General features: G+C 42.9%; 1 protein-coding gene across 1 annotated transcript in view; it reads left to right on the forward strand.

Annotated features, from left to right (window-relative positions):
* The window catches only part of LOC310776999 (CD166 antigen homolog), a 42,959-nt gene that overhangs the window by 14,970 nt on the left and 7,416 nt on the right, over window positions 1-20,573 (forward strand). The window contains exons 2-11 of the mRNA XM_083637233.1: window positions 11,590-11,696; window positions 11,906-12,122; window positions 12,288-12,352; window positions 12,771-12,858; window positions 13,129-13,302; window positions 17,405-17,529; window positions 17,697-17,829; window positions 18,212-18,324; window positions 18,453-18,579; window positions 18,736-18,857. Of these exons, the coding sequence (XP_083493359.1) occupies window positions 11,590-11,696; window positions 11,906-12,122; window positions 12,288-12,352; window positions 12,771-12,858; window positions 13,129-13,302; window positions 17,405-17,529; window positions 17,697-17,829; window positions 18,212-18,324; window positions 18,453-18,579; window positions 18,736-18,857 (1,271 nt within the window). The remainder of the gene's footprint in view (window positions 1-11,589; window positions 11,697-11,905; window positions 12,123-12,287; window positions 12,353-12,770; window positions 12,859-13,128; window positions 13,303-17,404; window positions 17,530-17,696; window positions 17,830-18,211; window positions 18,325-18,452; window positions 18,580-18,735; window positions 18,858-20,573) is intronic.

Below are 20,573 nucleotides of genomic sequence, written 5' to 3' on the forward strand. Positions count from 1 at the left end.
TGAGCCACCCATCCTATATCACAACACTGTTGGACCGGAATGTCGGAGCTTATCTCACCTGATCCCATGATTGGCTTGTTCTTCAAATTCCCAAAGTTAATTCAGACGGAGGAGAGACGCCATTTAAATTCTGTTCCCCGCTTACTTGGAATGAACTGCAAAGCTTTTTAATTCCTTTATTGACTCTGCTAATTTTTCTTTGACTTTTGTGAATATGTTGTTACCTCAGCACCGTTGTCTTTCCCTCAATATGTCCCTGTGAGGATTACATCCACTTTAAACGAATAAATTCCTATTGCTATTGAAAAGTCTAAGAATTATTAGACCCCCAAATGACCTGTGAAAACCTGCAGATGGTCTGTTTTAGAAAGCAATTGAAAAAAAAAAAAAAAATGCATTCATTCTACGATCATTTCCCAATCTCACAATCCTAATTAAAGACGTTTTATCTACGCAGCTGGGGATTCAGGACGGGAGTGCCTAGCTTTTCCTTTTTAAAACGTATTATTAAAAAAATATTTGATACTCTTAATTTGCCCCTGTGAAAAAGTGACAATGTGCTTGCCATATCTTTCCTCTTTCATACTTGCAGAGTCATAGTGGTTTTGTGTCTTGTGGGAAACAGTGAAGACATCATCAGTGCATGTATATCCATTAGCCGTCTATAGTGCCTCCGTCAGCCCCAGACAGTGAATTCGTTTTTCAAAGGGATATTTAAGGCTTGTGTTATTATCACACACACACACACATAACCCACAGAGCAGCAGGGTGAGCTCATCTCAGGCAGGAAGCAGCAGAGTGAAGTCATTGGCAAAACGCAGGGCGGCAAGCCATCATCACATTAGGAAGACTTAATGGATAAGACGGAAGCAATGTGGCCATGCTTTGTTAATGGCCTAACGTTGCCTTTAATGGCAGGCCGTTAATCTGTTGCTGGATGTATAGCGAGCTTTCCCTATGATGATCCGCCCCGAGTCCACCTGGAGGCATCCCACCACGACCGCGCCTCCCTGAGGGTGGCGCTGGCCTGCACCCCTCCCATGCATAATTCACACCATAATGGAACTGATTTCTGAGTGCACTTCAGACGCCGCTGCTTTAACAGCAGTTCCTGCCCCCCCCCCCCCCCCCCCCGCAGCTCGCCGATGCAATTTATTACATTTTTAAGAGGGTTTTACGGGAGCTCGTGTGGTCTAATGTATAGCGGAGAACATTCCAAAGACTAATGATCATGCCACAAGATCAATTCCAAGGAAACCTTATGGAAAGTCATTTTAGAGTGATAATCACTTTTCTTGGAATATGCTTTATCTCCGAAAATGTGGAAAAAGAACTCTGATATTACGTCTCAGGACATAGACAAGATACTGACGACTGTCTTCACACCCTTTCCACATTCTGCAACGCTTCAAAATGTAGCTATTGCTTCCACACTTTACATATAACCAATCTCTATTTGAACATATCCAATCTCTATTTGAACATATCCAATCTCTATTTGAACATATTCGATCTCTATTTGAACATATTCGATCTCTATTTGAACATATCCAATCTCTATTTGAACATATTCGATCTCTATTTGAGCGTATATTCTCAATACTTAACTAAGAGCAAGTTTAAGTTTTATTCATACTTCCATGAACAGAAAAAAGTTTCCGCTCCAGCAATGTGCTTTGTTGAAGCTTGCAAATATTTCTAATTTAACTATTTCAGCTAAATCAAAGTCATATTGTCTCTTTTGATTTGGCTGTCAGCAGCAGTAATTTAAAGAATATTGAACATTTCCTATTGAAATAGTTTTAAAATGGTTTCCTTTTAGTCAAAGTCAAATAAATCGTATAGTAAACTCACTTGTTAATCAAAGTCAAGTAAGTTCTTGAATCAGTTAGTAAAAACAAGCGTTTCTGTATTCTCCAAGTCTATGTCATCCAGCTTCAAAGCCTGAATGTTAATGAGAATAATGAAGCAGAAATTCACAGTCTAGTTTTATTCTGTTCTGTTTTGTTGGAAGAGCTGCTGACACCAGACACCTGTGCACACAGTCTGGATAATTTGTTTGCCTGACCTGTTGTTGGCTTTGGGTTCAGTGGAAATACAGGTGTGCCTTCACTCTTCATATTACTCTGTGTTCTTTTTACATTTAAACCCCTGACACATACAGCCCACGTCTGGGTTGTCGGTGAGTCGGTCTTTGCGACGTGTCCCACTCCACACCGTTACGTCTAGTCGGCTTTGTCGCCGCTTTTTACGGCCGTGCCGTCGGTGAGAGAAATCACTCTGATTGGCTGGTCAGACTGGTAGCAAACCAGTGCAGGAGAACAGAGGGCACGCACAAATACAATAGACAGATATTTTCACAACGCCATAGCTTGGGGAAAGACCCCTGTGCCTGTTGCTGCATGACATCACCAATTTAGTGAGGTTTCTCACCAATTTAGTGAGGTTTCTGTTGCTGCATGACATCACCAATTTAGTGAGGTTTCTGTTGCTGCATGACATCACCAATTTAGTGAGGTTTCTCCGCCTCTTCCTTTCTCCTTCCAAAATACCAGGCAAGGCCTGACAACGCCTTTTTATCAGACATCAGTGCCTGGAGGGACTTCAAAACCTAAACCGACCGCAGGGGGGACCCTCGCTGGCGACCGAAATTTTGGCCGTTTGAAGCCAGATTTGGATAATATTAACATTAGGATTAGACTGTGATGTCATTATTCATTCATATCAGTCATTTATGTTATTGAAAAAAAAAAAAAAACAGGCCTGGCGGGGGCGTTACAATTGTAGGGGAAACACTGAACCTATTCTTGATTAGAAGTCTGCGACCTCGAGGGGAAACCAACTAGGAACGGTAGAAATGAGTGATGAGGAGAACGAGGTACGGTAGGCCAGAAAGGAGTGCGCGCAGCGCGCTCTGTTTCTAGTCAAACTAAAGGCAGCTTCACAAAAAGTGCCTACACCAAAATAAGTTAATCCCAACTCTTCATCACAAAATAACTCCAAGAATGTATTCAACAGATTGATGGTAGATTGATGATATGAAACAGTCTAAGAGAGGATACATTTTCCTTTAAATATTCAAAAGCAGAATATTGACTTTTCACCAGGAAACCATGAGTGGGGTAAAAAAGGCTTGAGGTGAAACTCATCCATCCTACTCTGCTACTGAGCCCCCCTCTTTTCTTTTCTGTTTCCTGGAGTCTCTTCAATCCTTGACGAGTGAGAGAGAAGCAGAAACCTGATCCCCAGGCAGCGAGTCCACACAGGTATACTGAGGCCTCCTGAAGACAAGTCTGAGAGCAGGCAGCATTTCAGGCTCAAGGCAACAATGCAAAGCCGCCAGGTGGGACTGCAGAGTATTAGCCTGGTTTCCGCCTGCTGGCGTCCGAAGGTGTGGCTGACTGTTGACCACACATGAAGCAGCAACTGTTTGTGCCTGAGGGAGGCAGCTTGCCTATATTCCTCTCTAAAACATGTCATTTTAGACTGAAAATGTCCTTACCAGTGAGAGGGCAAAGTAAAACGGTCTAAAACATGTAATTTTAGACTGAAAAGGTCCCTTTTATGACAGTGAGAGGGCATATAGACAGTTGAGTTTCTATTGCTTTTTACTCTATAATTGATTGATTTTCTGACAGATTTGAAAAATGAATATGCTACGAGATAAAAATGCTTCCACGTCTCTGGTTGAAGTAGCAGAGGCAATGTGCTTAATAGACTCACAAACAATACATTGTGTTATACACTCCACGCAATTTTCCATTTGGTTGCTCTGACAAGCCTGGCTCGGCGCTGAGTGTAGTCTGCGAAAATATGAGTTTTTGTTTTCCTGCCTTTTTTGGCTCATCATGTCTCTGTTGGTGTTTAATTATTGAATGATCTGTCTTGATAAAGTCCGCATGGTTTGAGCAGAATGTCATCTGCACACAGAGAGAAGTGGCAGAGTTGCACACTGACAACTCTGTACAAAGTAGGGATGTTCATCAATTATCGAAAATCGATAATTCATCGTTAAGGATTGGAATCGATCCTGTGGCATTTGGATCGATTTTTTTATTATTATTATTTTATTTATTTATTTATTTTTTTTGGACTAGGTTTGGGTGGAATTCGTTCCTCCTCGCCCCACTCCATTGCACAGCCGACTAACGTGAGGTGGAGCTTCATATAGTCTCTAGTTTTCTGGCTGGGCACAGGCCTTTGTGCCAACAAAACTGTTTTAAACATGGGAAATTCACACCGGCATGCGCCGGGGACAGCAGTGTTGGAGAGGAGACACATTGAAATAAAGAGTTCATTGAGGAGAACACGTTGTCTTTCGTATTTTCTGCCATAGGCATTCATTTTGTAAAAAAAAAAAAAAAAAAAAAAAAAAAAATTAATTAAATTAAGTTAATTTTCACCAATTATCGATTTTGGAAAATTTTCAAAATGAACATCCCTAGTACAAAGCTTTCACTGTAAGATGCAATGTATTCACTGTCACAGAGTTAATTCCTTGAGTAATGTGTAACTTTAATAAACCCTAACCATGATGGCACCAATTTAGCCTTTTCTGCGCTTTCAAAAACAATTTATTTATCAATTTAATTGAACTTAAAGGGTGTTTGGAGCAATATATGCAAGCACAGCAGACTTATGCAGGGAGCGTTTTGTGGTTGTTGTTGTTATACATATTTTACAAATTGTTGTTTTTGCATTTAGTCACGATAATTATATGAAGATCATGTTTTGCACAGTCATCAGTCTAGGTTAGTGAACACCAAGTTGTGACAGTCATTTGAAACCCGAAGATGCCTTGAAAGAAACGTCTTGTCAAAGTGAGCCCTGTATCTTGTGCAGAGAAGAGAACATTTCATAAGTACGAAAATACACATTTCCCCAGTGGTCTTCAAACTAAATTCCCATTCCAGTATTTTTTTTCCACTGCATGGCTATCAATTCAGTGTTTTATTAATGTCAGACAATATCAGACAGTCCGTTCCATCATAAAAGTAATAAATGTGACTTATGGCAGAGTTTCATCTAACTTCTAGATAAGAATCCACAGAGAGACGATCATTTATTAAAAAAAATATATGCTGATGGCTTCAGCGTTGTCCTATACGCACACACACACACACACACACACACACACACACACACACACACACACACACACACACACACACACACACACACACACACACACACACACACACAGGCAGTGGCAGGAGACGACAGCAGGCAGGAAAAAGCACACACACAGTGCCTGCCTGCATGGAGCAGCACGCAACAAAAGAGTCCTGTGTAAGGATGTTGTGCAAGTCTGCTGTCAGTTATCCATCAGCGAGATGATTAGACCCCTCCCCTGGAGAGAAGAATACAGACATCGTCAGATAGAGAGATGCTACGGCTGTCTGTGTCATAAAAAACCCGCTCGACGAGCTGGTCCGGAGCACTTCCTATTAAGCAACAACTGGTATTGCAACATTCGAAGACTGTCATATGTCTGTCATAGTCTACAACAGACAGGTCACGGCCTAGGGCAGGGATACTCAACTTGCTGTGCCCGAGGGCCACTTTCGTGAAATGATAGGAGGCCAGGGGCCAGTTAATAAACAAACTATCCATTTTTCTGGAGCGGACTGTAGGTTTTTGGGGTGTCCGCCAGAGTTTAGTCTGACAAGGTTGTGCACACCGGATACTAGTTAGTTAGGTCAAGTTAGATACATAAAAGTGCCTGGGTAGCGAGCAGACGGCGGTATTTGACAATTTAGCTGGAGCTCAGTCAAACTTTATTTCACGTTAGATTTATTGTGAAATAGATTCTACTTCACAATGAAAACTAATGTGAAATTATTAGAAAATGGTTGGGGGGCCACTCTGCACCCTGTGGCGGGCTGCATCTGGCCCCCGGGCCGCAAGTTGAGTATCACTGGCCTAGGGCATACATTGTTTTGTCAAAACAATGGCATATATATCTCACATGTTGCCATATTAGCTCAAGTACCCTTTAGGGATCCGGGTGGTAGACTCAGCAGTACTCTTAGGAGGAGAGCACTCAATTTCATCTAGTTCCACCCTACCTACCTACACCACCATATCACAGCACCTCTTCTATTATTAGTGTGGTCTCATGTTGTTGTGTTCTGACATTATTTATTTTTCACCATCTCCTTATTTGCTACTGTGTGATTATAGTGGATTGCTATCTACGGTACCTCTGGGTTCTATTTCACTGTTGTGCGCATTGTATGTGTATTACCTTGCTAATAGTAAGTCTCATGATTTTTTTTGTATCATGTGTCTTGATTGTTTAGTCGCTAGGATTTTCTTTTATTTCTGTATTTGATATGTACTGTGTGCGCACAGGACTCTGTGCGCCCAGGGACTACAGATGCAAATTAGCTTTTAGCTATTTCTGGTGCAATATATTTATTGTGTACTGTTCCTGCTCAAATAAACAATAAAGGTAAAGATAAAGAAAGATATTTCTGTTGACTGCAAATAATGACACGTTGAGGTTATTCAATCTGTGATCTCTGCTACTTTCAGACGCTTGATATGGTGAATCAAAATTCAGTTTTTGTTAAAGAATTCAACAATAGATGGGGATGAATATGCATAGTGTCACTGAGAGGGTGGTTTTCTTTTTAGACAAGCTGAGCAGAGCTTTTGGAGTCTGACCTTTTCTCAAGCGTTATTGATCTAACTGGAGTGGTTGTGTCTGCCCCCCCCCGTTACCACTGAATTCTGAAGCTAGGCTATTTACTATAGAGTCTGTGTGGACAGGGCCCGAAATTAACACCCGCCAAGCGCCAATGGCCACTAGATTTTACGATTGGCGTGTGACGGTCAGGGGGTCTACGTGGCGGGTCCTAAAATAGTCATCATGTCAAATTAATACTGTATGTTTTGGTGTGCAGCCGCCTAACGTGAGTGCTTCGTTAGACTGTCTCTAGTTTTCTGGCTGGGCGGGGTCCTAAATGGCTAACACTGTTTAACACGGGGATCAACTCACACCGGCACGCGCCGTGAGAACAAACAAACGCACCCAGCAGCCAGGCAGCACATAGTCACAGACACAAACGCACCCAGCAGCCAGGCAGCACATAGTCACAGACACAAACGCACCCAGCAGCCAGGCAGCACATAGTCACAGACACAAACGCACCCAGCAGCCAGGCAGCACATAGTCACAGACACAAACGCACCCAGCAGCCAGGCAGCACATAGTCACAGACGCAAGTTGCGGAAGTGAAAGAGGCCGTCTTATAAACATGAAACTTCGTACATTTCTTTCCTAATTTTCAAAGCAGTGTGAGTAACTTTACAGTGTGAGTAACTTTACAAGTGTTCAAGTGAATTCAAATCCTTTACTTTGTTTATAATGTTATGAAGTAGCAGCTGTCACACAGCTCTCTTGACAAGCTCAGCGAGCATGCAGGCAAGTCCGTAGCCCCGTTATGACTCTTTCCGGGTAGACAATGCTCCCCTACAAGAGTCCCGTGTTGCTTACATAGACTTGCCTGCGACTCTCGCTCCCAAGCTGTCTAAATCAGCGATACGCACATATTTACAAGTGTCACAGAAACATTTCAAAGCCACATACTTGAGAAGAAGGGTTCATTGCTTCCCGACGGCGGGGTTAGAAAGCTCGACGCTGCTCATATAAATGGCTCTTTTCATCCGAAGTCTGTGCTGGTGATATTATTTTTTACCGAGCTTTCGACCAGAGTGGCGCTGTTGAGCGCTGTGACGGCTGGGAGCTCTAACCCGGAAAAAATAATATCACCAGAAAAAACAAAACAACCTGAAACAACCTAACCCAAAAAAAATTGCTGGCTAAAATTGTTGCTAGCTTTATCCTACTGAGTAGTCACAACTAGCGTTGATGTTTGTTTGTTCCTCGGTCTGTAATTCGGGACAGCCCTAGATATATGTATATGTGACAAAAATGCGATATATTATTTTGGCTGGTAAAAAATATGCCTGGCGGGTGGATTTGTTCCATCTACCCGCCACCTGGCCGGTGAGTCAAAAAGTTAATTTCGGGCCCTGTTTGTGGACATGTGCCTGGGAGCGCCATTCACCGCACAACCCTCATTTTCAGCACTTAATAAGTTTCAGCTTTTTTCGTTATTATTATTATTATTTTTGATCCAGCGCTGTGGTGCGTGGGTGCACGCCACGCACACACACACACACCCGCACGCATGCACACACACACACACACCCGCATGCACAGAGGGGGTTGAAGGCGTAAGGTAGCAAAACAGGGATATGGGAGTGTGGAGGGAGGTAGCTGATTTCCCTGGTGAGCTTATATCTGAGCTGTCGTCAGCTGTCTCTTCTTGGGGATAGAGCCACCTTAATCAGGAACATGAAAGTATCTCCTGTGGTGCTTCCTCCTCTCTCTGTCACTTGCCTGCCTTTTATTTGATTTCCCAACACCTGAGCTAATTTTTTTTTCTCCCCGCGTCCACTTTGAGGACTTGACTTTGATACTGTAAGTATAGATTATTTCCAAAGTGCAGAGGCAAATTTATTCCGGTTTCAGGACCGAACTGTCAAAAAATGATTTGTAATTGCGTAGAAAGACGTGATGCAGTGATCCTTCTTGAAATAGTTTTTTTTAAACTGTCAATCACTATTTTCCATTGCCCCCTCATCATTATAGACAAGTGTTGGAACTGATTATTTTTTTTGCGTGGATTGCGTTGTCAATGTGAGGTCACACTGTTCACCTACTTTTGTTGCAAAGGATTACCTTATCTCAGTAAGCAGCGCCGGGAGCTTTGTCTTCAACGTTTGCGATTAGTTCTCATTGTGTCACAGTGTAATCTGGGGAGATAAAAGTCTTTCCTTAATACAGATGCTTTCAAAGTTCTCCGAGAGGCTGAACACAGCTTTATTTGAATATTCAAAATGCCTATTTGAATTGATATGTAAGCAGTCTATCTATTATACAGGAAATGATAACCTTTCCAACACAGCGCGATTGCAGTGTAAGCAGAATATAACTGATTCTTGTTATTGTCAGGGATTTGTGTGTGTGTGTGTGTGTGTGTGTAACTGCTCTAAAATTCTGCTCAGATGGGTTTTGCAGCACTGTTTTGAGAAGCTTGAGTCCAATGCTAGAAAAACACATCCTGCTCCATAGTTGCCAACTAAATTGTGAAAAACATTTGGAAGTTTCCATGACCACGAGAGCACCTTCGCACCGATGAGTCTTTGGGGCTGATAAGCTACACGTGACTGGCAGATCCTTTATTTGTGGCTCCCCCACACAACTCCAAAAATAAATTGAGTTGGCAAACAACAAGATTTTGGAAAGCGCAGATCTATGGCAATAGTTTTCCACTTCAAAACGTAGCCTTGTTTTGCACAGAGAGCTAATTAATTCCCTCCGCTATTACAGTTCCTTCAGGTTCCTTTCCATCTCGCTCATGCAATTCTCCTCTCTGCCTGGACCAGAGACCTGCACGACACGTTGAGCTGAAGCTCAGTCAAGCGTGAGAGCCAGTTTCATTAGCTTTACATCAGAGCGCCACAACAAGGAAGTGAGATGACTACATCAGTATGCTGTGTTCGCGTCAGCAATCTGCGTTACCTTTTTCCCTGGGAACAACCTCATGTGCAGCCAATTGGCAAAATTTGGAAGGGCACGACACCGTGAAATACAGACACAAATTAACAATCCATTTTAACAGCCCACCTGCTGCACATAGTGTAAATAAACAGCGTTACCCGGATCAGTACCCCTACATTACAATTACCAGCCACAGACTGCGGTTCAATGGCATCACAATCAAATCTCAACCTCAATCTCAGCTAACATCTTAATCCGAAAAGTAGCCTAAACCCGAGGAATGCTTTAGAAAAACAATGCAAAAGACAGAAAGAAGACAATGTACACAAATGCTTCAGAACTCGAGGAATAAAATGAGTTGCCTTTTTTTGATCCTTTTGACTCAGAAAAAGCACTTACTGACCGAGACAGATCAATGCATCAACTGATGGAAAATAAGCGTTTCATCCACTATATAATGTGAGAAGAAAAAACCTCGGGGCGAGATACAGTCGAGTCCATAATGGGCTACCAAAGTGAAAGGGCATGATAAATGCATTCCATACGTTTATTTGTATTGTATCATAGTTGGCAAGTGGCAGAAATTATCCGAGATCAAGATTGCGCTTGATCATTTTCTGAAACTGTCAACAATGCAAGTGTTTGTTTTCCACTGTTAAATGTTGACAGCCTTATTGGAATGCAGGCATTGTATCTGTGGAGGTGAAATGCGCTGGTGTTTGTGTTCTCTCTGAGTCCTCCTCTGCTTCTTCCTCGGTGCCTGTGGAGGCTTTACGGATGCTCATTACCTCAGCCCCAGGCTAGATGATGCTTCAAAGTAGACAGCTCATCAAGATGAATGACATGTATTGGGGCGTTCTTAACAACAGGCAGGGTGGGACTAGCAATAGACTTCGCCGACTGACTCAGGGCAAAAAAGTTGCATATTGTAGCTAGCTTTACTCAAGTAAATACAGTATATTATTACAATGGTATATTGCACCCTCCAGAATTGCCCGTCCCACCATTCGATCCAATTGTGCAGGCTGCTAGTCGCTACTCTGTGTCCTAATGTAAACAATGGTAACCATAGTAAAAGCAATTACTTCCATTCAAACGGGATTCAAATTTATGGCAAACAGAAAACAAATAAATAAACCGCCCGTCTTTGCTTCCGTCTGGTGAAAACCTCATCTTTGCCCTTCAATAGGAATTGATGAGAAAACACGGAGTGAAAGTACAATTATTGTTGTTGCTAACTTGCGACATAATGGGCACATTATTGTGTGAAGCTGTTGCTTTTGTGTGTGTGTGTGTGTGTGTGTGTGTGTGTGTGTGTGTGTGTGTGTGTGTGTGTGTGCGTGCGTGTGCGTGTGCGTGTGCGTGTGTGTGTGTGTGCAGATTCACACAAATTCAGCTTTGGACGTGCACAGGCAGGCCATTTGAGCATCTTGCTTGTTGTTGTGCATTGATTTATAGATAGAGCCATGGGTTTGGTCACTGCTTTGTTATCACACATTCCCCACTGGACATTTGCTAAGCTGTGTTTGGTTATTTCCCTTCCCCCTACTTTCGCCTTAGCATCAGGCCGGGCTCCCAGACGGCTGAAATGTGAATTCTAGGTGGAAAACTGAGCAACACCTTATTTTCAGTCCCTCCATGGCAACCTCTTTTCCCTGCGGCCCTCTGGCTACAAGAACCCCTCAGCCCAACTCATTCAGACGCTTCTTCTGCTGGCACCCACCTCCTCCCATCCCCCTCTCAAGCACTTGGTCTCCATGGCGATGTTTTCAATGAAATCTAGGGAAGGGAGGGGCCTTTAAGGGAGCTGCATAATTGGCAATAGTCTTTTTCTCAGTGTGTATATAGGCAGATGCTGAGATGTATTGATGAATGTCAGTCAAACACGTATGGAAAAGAGAACTTTAACGCATTCAGAGTAAAAATAGATTTTTCAGTCATAAAATTCATGCTGTGATCGCAATTGATGCTGTGAAAATGATTGAAAAAATGTGGTTTCGCTTTCTCTTTCTCAGTGTGCGGTTTGGAGACTGTTATCGGGCTGTATGGAGAAACGCTGGAGGTGCCGTGCAACAATGGAGCAGCAAAACCAGAAGACCTTTTCATCACCAAATGGAAATATGTAAGTCATTTCCCCTCATGTAGTAGGTCAATGACTGCCCGAGACCCACTTATCGTGCCTGATGCCACGCCCAGTCTGAGTGCATTGTGCTGTGCAATTAGCCGCGCATCTGTTCCTCCATATGTTAAGAACAAACCACTGCATGTGCTTTTGTTTGAGCCAATGCCATATGGGACAGACGTGTAAGTGCAACCTACCTTCCTCTGTAGGACAAAGGAGAGGCCCTTTCAGGAGACCTACTGGTCAGGCAGAAAGACCAGAATCCCACCGTCACCGCCACTGATGAGTACAAGCAGCGCGTGAGCATGGCTGAAAACTCCAGCCTGCTGCTGTCTGCAGCCACACTCAGTGACCAGAAGACGTTCACCTGCATGATAGTGGCTGGTACAGACATATCCGAATACCCAGTTACCGTGCTGATCCACAGTGAGTACAAGTAACAACTTCCCACGCCATACCAGACTACTTGTTGTGATTGCTCGGGGTATTTTGTTTTTAAGTGTTTTACGATCGACGGCGCCAGCAATACGCAGCATGTGAATCGGTGCTAATAATGCACTGTTGAATCACACTGTTTTCAATGTGTTGCAGAGGCTCCGTCAGAGCTGAAGTTTTCTGAGAAAGCAGAGGAACTGGAGATTGGCAAACTAACTAAGGTGGGATTTTGAATGATAAACATTGCTTATACCTACCTTATTTTAAGCAGTAAAGCATCGAGGGAAATCACTCACTTGAGCTAAGGTATCTTGAGGCACACCAAAGACCATGTTACTGGAGTAATGAGTTCTTTGAAGTGATGCTCATGAATTAGTAAACAGCAGAATTCCCCCAACTGCAATTAAAAGACCCAAAGGATCTGAGAGGTTTAGAAATGCTTTGGGGCATTTCATGGTCTACTGCGTAGAAAACTAGCATGCTGTAGAGGCACTAAAAAGACCCCATTTGCACAGATATTTGGTCAATTAAAAAGATTCATATTGATTCTAAATCCATAAAATGGTTATTTTCTCAAGCCTGAGTGTGTAGAGTGCCGGGAACTGCCATTTTTCTCAAGTGTGATTATTTGCTCCACAGCTGGGGAATTGCACTGCGCAAGATGCCAATCCAGCTGCAAATATCACATGGTTTAAGAACAAGAAACCTCTGGTGGCTGATGGGAAAGGTGTGTATGTCTTCATTATTACAGTATGTTGCATGATATGTTGCATGATTTTCCAGTGAAATACAACTGAACATCGGAGGGGGATGGGAAGAGTAGACATATGTAGATCTCACACAAGTTATCTTTCTCCGCTCTGATTAGGCCAGTAGCATTATATTTCAGCTGTGGATTGCAGCCTGCCCCCCTATGTTTTGGTCTTTTTCCGTTCGTCATTACACCGTTGTTTTCCGGTAATACAGCAGCAGTCAATGTTGTTTGTTTTCCTTCTAGGGATTTTGATTCATGCCTCGATGCAGGTCGACCCTAACACCGGCCTATCGACCACCTCCTCCACACTGGAGTACTCTGCTGGGAAGGAAGACACGGATGCTCAGTTCACCTGCGGCACTCAGCACACTGTGGGCCCAGAGCTGGCATCCGTACCAGTGACCTTTACTATCACCTGTATGTACACACACGCACGCACGCACACGCACACGCGCACACACACACACACACACACACACACACACACACACACACACACACACACACACACACACACACACACACACACACACACACACACACACACACAAACACCAAACTCTGCTCACTGCATCAGCTGGCCAGACTTTCCACCTGGTTGTACATGTTGTTAGCATACTGGCTATCCTCAGCGGACTTGCAGTGTTAATCTCGTCACAAAATTAATGACCTCTTGGAAAATTAATGACCTCTTTGTAAATTAATGACCTCTTGGTAAAGGCTTTTTGCGCTTCATCAGTTGAGACAATAGGCGCTTTCAAACCAAACAGTTATGGGGACTGCCTGAGAGGAACTGCCCGCTGGGGAGGTCCCCCGAGAACTACATACCTTCCAGGGCTTTTTTCTGTTTGCATTCGCCCCGCCAATAGGAACCATAGGAACGCTGAAGAGAAGTAGTTAAGCCGGGCGGTGGTTAGCATGCTAACCGCTACTAGTAGCTTCACAACAAAGCAAGTGAGCGTTCATGGGGGATTATACTATTTTGGCTAACAATCACATCTCCACATCTGGGGGCATTAAGTTTGAGTGTATATACATTTATATCACAATTATTTTAAGCAGAGAATGGGCTCTTTGGAGTCTCAGCTTTCTTGCCATACCCAATTTCTACAATAAGCACCACAGTGTGCAGAAGTATGAAAAGGAAAAAAAAGGCAAGAATAACATGTTTTTACTGCATGCTGTGTCTTTCAGACCCTGGAGCTCTTAAACCCTCTATAGCCGATTATGTGACACATAGATGGCTGTAAAGACTCCTGTGGTCCTAATGAGTCCACTTTCATCTTTTATATTTTGTATCGCTTTTCTGTACTTTTGAGCTTTTGAATTTGAAAACTTTTACCTTTACCATATTATCATCATTACTCTGTAAAGCACTTTGAATTGCCCCGATGAGTGCAGGAAATGTGCTATACAAAAGCTGCCTTGCCTTGTCTACTGTGATGGAAATAAGTGTCAGACAATGCTAATTATGGTCATATTCAAGCCATTAGCCATGTGCAACAGCCACTGGACTACTTTCATTACCATGCCCTAGAACTAATGCAATGTAGCTACCCTGAAGTAGGAGCTAAAAAGGTTCCTCTAAACGGCATTCTAAGAACTAGGATGGTTCCCAGTTCCTGCGGTATGAACATAACAAAAAGGGGAAAGTTCCTCCAACTGTTCCTAGAACTATGAAAAGGTTCCTGCGGTCCGAAAGCACCTTATGATGAGTAAATATTCTGTCCCATGATGATATTTGAAAAAATTCCAGTTAATTGTTAATTCTTACTAGTTAATTCTAGTATAGACAGCTATCCGGGACCAATCTGGGAATCCATCTGTAAAAACAAAACAAACAAAAAAAAACTCTGGGGGCAAGCTCGTTTAAATACCTGAGTAAGCGGAACTCAACTTTACCTCAACTGCCCCTTTATGCTAATTTTACCGACCGCTATATCCGGTTCTTCCTCTGTTTACAGTCCGACAAGCAACAGCACTACACAAGCTAACAGACGAGCTGTTTGACAGCGCTCTTTCGCAAGTTGCTAGTAGCGATATTATCCAGATTTTCTTCAGCCATGCCAACATATTTTCATGCAACTCGAAAATCTGTCTTTATTTTTTGTTTTATAACACAGATAAACATGAGGTTGAGTTACATTGGATCATATACATAGAGGTTGCTAGACACAGAATGGTACACTTTCATTGACAAACTGTTTCACAATTGCATTTACTACAGTTTCAGTTGTCAGACTCTGTGTTAGTCAAGGATGTGTCCCATTCTAGTACTGTTCTTCCATTTCTTTCTGTAATCTTAAACTGAACGTCATGCATTCCATTATGTTGTTAACGATATCTCCCCATTGGTTCAGGGTGGGAGGCTCTTCAAGAAGCCAGCGTCTCGTAATTGCTTTCTTGCTTGCTACAATGAGAATTCTTATAAAATTTTGTCTCTGATATCCAGCTCCTTAGATATGTTTGCTAGGTAAAAAGACAAGTGAACTCTATGTCAAATCCTAAAATACTCTTAGTGGCGGCTTGGACGACAGCCCAGAAAGGCTGCAAGGTGGGACAGGAGCAAAAGATGTGGGTGCGATCTGCCATTAAGTGGAAAATCTGTCTCGAGAGATTAATTTAGAGCTAATGTAGGGCTTGTTTATTATATGTACTTGGCTGATTAAATGTGATGTTTTTGACATTAGTCGCACAAATAAATTACATTTTATAAGATGGAGTGTACAGTTAACACATTCAGTGCCAAGGACGTCTGTGGACGTCCTAAAAAAAAGTAACGAGGAGTGCCAAGGACGTCTGTGGACGTCCTAAAATCATAATTCATATTATTCCATAATTCTGCTGTTTAAGGTCGTACCTAGCCAGTGAGCATGAATCCCTTCAAGGGATCACACGGCGCCACCTTAAACATCGTCACAGGAGCTGCTCCACCCACCTCAGATCCTTTACTTTGTACAGGAGACAGCGGAGAAAGTGGAAACCGATGCATGCTTTCTGCCAGCGCCGTATATATTGCTCTGCCTACAGCGGAGAGTGGGCTCGGCTGCATCCGCGCTCACAACTGAGCTCTTATGCTTCTATCTATCTCCACACGATTTCCTAGAAAGGCAGCATCCGAAGCCGAACGGCCATGCCTTTTCGTTCAGTCGCGTTTGCCCATCAAGGAAATGATGCGCGCTGGGATCTGTCCGGGGCAAAAACGAGAAAACAAACTGTGCGTGTGGGAGGAGCCCGCAGCTCAGAGGTGGAGAGGGGAGAGGGGGGAGGGAGGGGGGGGGGGGGGGGGGGGGGGAGAGGTGTGTGTGTCACACAGGCTTCACAGAAACCACACCACACGCCACCACATCAGAAAACACCAGCCAGAGTCAGTGAATGTGGTCGAAATTAGAGTGCAAAAGGTATTCATAAAAGGGCCTATAACTTGGAAAGTAAAAAAAAACGACAGAAAACCATTGAAAGTGCACTTTTTTGAGAGGCTGTAATTTCATAATGGAACTGTCTAGAAACAAAATTTCTTCTTTGGAAGAAGCAGGAGTGTTCAATCTTTCATTAAAGTCCAGCCCCGTTAATATAGCCATAATAGAAAAAATTCTATAGCTGTTTTCAACTGAATGGAAGTGAATCTGGCACAGGCTCCAGACAATTTTACTGAAGCGCTGTGGCACTGAATGTGTTAAGAAACAGTACAGCAAACAAATAGGAAAATGTTTAAATGTTGAAAATGTCATCTTCACTAAAAGTGTGGTGCTATTGTTTTCTACTTGAACTGAATGAGACATATTTTCAACAACTATAATGTCATTATTTTAGTTGACTAGCATCACAGGCCATTGCAGTCAGTAAATAATTGGCTGAATTTATTCAATATGCCATGACTCAAATCTGGCAGAACTATTTCTATCAACAGACTATGACTAAATTTAAAGATGCTGTGAACATTTAACACTGGCAGACTGTTAATCTGCTCATTAGCCAATAGAGACTCATCAATACGCATGATTGATGCCTGTTTTATTTATATATTATTTTCAGTCTACATTTACATAATTAGCTTGTTTCCTAATAAATGATTGCCTCCAGCCAAGACAGACAACAGTGAGGGCATCTTAATGGTGATAATTGATGTGAGGACGAGCCTGTTATGGGAGTGATACTGAACATAGCACTAATGATTAATGCTATATTCTCAAGATGACCTTTTAGTCGAGCCTATCAGTGCTAGAAGGCAGTTTAAACGGTCTCATATGGAGCAGCAACACTGAGATGTCAAAGGACCGTTTGGTCCAGTGCCTCAGGGTGTCACTGCAGTTCAACCACCTCCTCAGCTTCATTTGTGGACTGCCATAACCAATACTGAGGCATGAAGTTTGAGCTCCCTGGACCACTGTAGCGTACAAGCGGTGCTCGTCTCTGCGCTTCCTACTGTCAGCTGCCTCGGGCACATATACACGCCCCTCCTGATGCACACGCTCTTGTTCTCTCTCTCTGTATTCCTCTGGCTGCTGACTCGACACAGACCCTACAGAGAAGATCAGTCTCCAGGTCATTTCGGGGGGACATCTTACAGAGGGAGACAACGTGACTCTGAAGTGTGTGGCAGACGGGAACCCGCCTCCTACCAGCTTTAAGTTTCACCTCAAGGTATTTAGACTTTCCTCAATATCCCCTCATCAGAGGCTCAAAAGCATTCCTCCAGTTCTGCATGTGCAAACTTATTATAATGATTACCTGTACCTTCTCTCCGCTGATGCATCGGCAACTAAGACGCTGCCGGTGTCTGGTGGTAATATGTCATTATGTCTTTGAAGGGAGAGGTGGTGAAAGTGGAGAATTCAGACGCGTACACCTTGACAGATGTGACACGTGACACCACCGGTGAATACAAATGCTCTCTCCTCGATGACGCCACGATGGAAGCTTCGAAGAACATCACAGTCAACTGTAAGCGCCCAAATCACTAACATTAGGGATTGCTACATGCTTGCCACACACCAGTAAATTATAAAGTTAAAAAAAATAAAAATCTGAATTTGTAATGAACACTTTTCAACACTATTGACTCCAGAATGCTCTACCGTTCCATCATCACTGGGCTGTATCTTTCCATCTGTACTTGTATTCGCTAGTGTTTGTTACAGAGAAGAAAGCTGCACTCTAGAATCTCTTTGCTTTGTGATGAAAGTGTCAGCTGTGGTGCCTTTAATGAGCTGCATCTGCAAGGATGTTTTGAGCATCAGGGGTCTAGTACGGTTAATGGCAGGAAAGCCTTCATCCTTCTCAGGCTTCTTGAACCATCTTCTCACAGCTCTGTCCTCTCTTTCAGACCTGGACATGAAGTTAAGCCCCTCTGGGAAGATCTTGAAGAGTGCCGGGGAGGCTGTGGTTCTGGCTTTGCTGGTCGATGCTTCTGGAGACCCAAAGGTGTCCTGGACAAAGGTGGGGGAGCAATCACTATATATACCAAAGCCTATGGTAGTCCCAGCTGAAAGTGTACAATAACTACTTAAAAGAAGAGTATTTGTGCACATTATTAATAGTCGTGATATTCTTTTTTATTTAATTAGGATAATGTTAAGCTGGATAAGCAGCCCGTGTTCAGCAATCTCACCTACTCTGACTCTGGCCGCTACGACTGCGCGGTGACAACGGGCCATCTCAGCCAAAAAGCGTCTTTCGAGCTGGTTGTCAAAGGTAAGGACTTGAGTGAGATTTTCCTCTGTCATTTTCTGATGTGGCCATGAATGAAATACCAGTGCTCTCTGTACTGCATACCCGTGTGATGTAGTGTGACAAAAGCAATAATTTCCCCCCAATCTGATGTAGCTGAAGAGGTACGTCTTCTTTCAGGTGCTCCAGTCATCAGGCAATTGTCCAAGCGGCGTAGCGACGATGGCCGACACAAGGTCCTGACGTGTGAGGCTGAAGGCTCCCCAAAGCCCACTGTTTCCTGGAGCATCAATGGCACCTCGGTATGCACACAGCACACACACACACACACACACACACACACACACACACACACACACACACACACACACACACACACACACACACACACACACACACACACACACACACACACACTCATCAACATTATCCCTGCTGATCACCATCATCATGAAATTGTCCTTGTGCTAATAAGGAAAATGATGTTAATGTTATAATTTCTGAAGGTCATACCAATCGGTTTGATATAATGGCACATGCCTATTTCCCATGAAGGTCATATCAATCGGTTTGATATAATGGCACTTGCCTATTTCCCCTTGTAATTGGAAGATTTTTTTTTATTTATTTAATTGGGAGCCACCTTTCTTCTTTCTGTTGCCAGCACACAAATCATGCCCAAATTCTCCCCGTTTTTCCAGACTTGTTGCCCTCTGGGGGAAAGATGCTTGCAATGAATAGTGATTATTCAGCACATAGTCAGATAGGAGCCAATTGGGAAAAAGAAAACCAAAATATTCAGTTACTGTTTATGCTGAATGGTAGAGACTCAAAGATGTGAGTTTAAACACTTAGCAATGAAGACATCAGTAGGGATGGGACGATCTATAATTCAATATATCACAATAGAGGAAATGTGACAATATGTGTCTTGGGACAGAGAAACTTGATATTAGCTATTTCCCCCACTTTGTAATGACATTTCTAAATTGTTTACATTCTAGCAAGCCAATTGCATTGCTAGATAGATTTGTGCCTCAGAATTATACTGCACAGTCAGACTTTGCTTTCATTGAACTTGTATCTATTACATTAAATTGGTTGGACTTTTGGAGTCAACGACTATTACAGAAACACTGAAGGAGCAAAGATTGTATAGGCTTCACACCCTGTGATTTCTGTGAAGTGACACCCCTTCTGCTCAGGCTGGGGATTCTGGAGATTCCTTACTAAGTTACATACTATTCTTGCAATTTTCCTTGCGTAGACCTAAACATGAAAAAAGAAACTATGAGAGAAATCATAGTCATTCCTGTTCTGAGAATGTTCTGTCCAAATCACAGCAACAGTTTGTCCCACTGCAACAACAGTCATGAATTGGATAAGTAGCCAAGAGCAACATCTGGATGTTTTTCCCCCACAAAGTAGCCAAGACATAGCTGCCAATTCTATCTGCAGCAGGTGTATATAAGACCAAGTTTGTCATTTGGAACGTCTGAAACAAAAGAAAACACGTTTCTACAGGTATATTATGGAACAGCTAGCAGTTCTACGGAGCAACCAATTGTTCCTAGAGCAGCAAAGAAGAATCATAGTTGTTCAAATTACCTGCCTCTATAAAAAGCATGGCTTATCTCACAAAGGCCCTGTGAAGAACAGCATGTTACAATGAACAGAAATAGGGAGGTGTGAACCTGCAGAGACAGTCTATTTCAGCTTCCTTTTTATCAAACTCTGTCACGAAGCCAGAAGACAATGTGAGCTTCATTGTCAGTGTCTCGCTTTTGAGGCAGTCCTTTCTTTGCTCTGCAGAGTGAGTGAAAGGTCTCCTGCTATGCATATAGTGGCTTGACATTGTTCGCATTTCTGTCATACTTTTCAACTTAACTGGTAGAAACAGCTCCACATTTTTCTTCTTATTCCTATTAGTATTAGTATTATTATTGCTTCTTTATGTTTTCTTTTCTAAATGTTCTCTGAGGCTCTCATTTTATTATGCGTTTTTTTTTTGTTGCAGA

This window comes from Poromitra crassiceps, assembly GCF_964638095.1.
Source record: "Poromitra crassiceps genome assembly, chromosome: 5".
Taxonomy (NCBI): Eukaryota; Metazoa; Chordata; class Actinopteri; order Beryciformes; family Melamphaidae; genus Poromitra; species Poromitra crassiceps.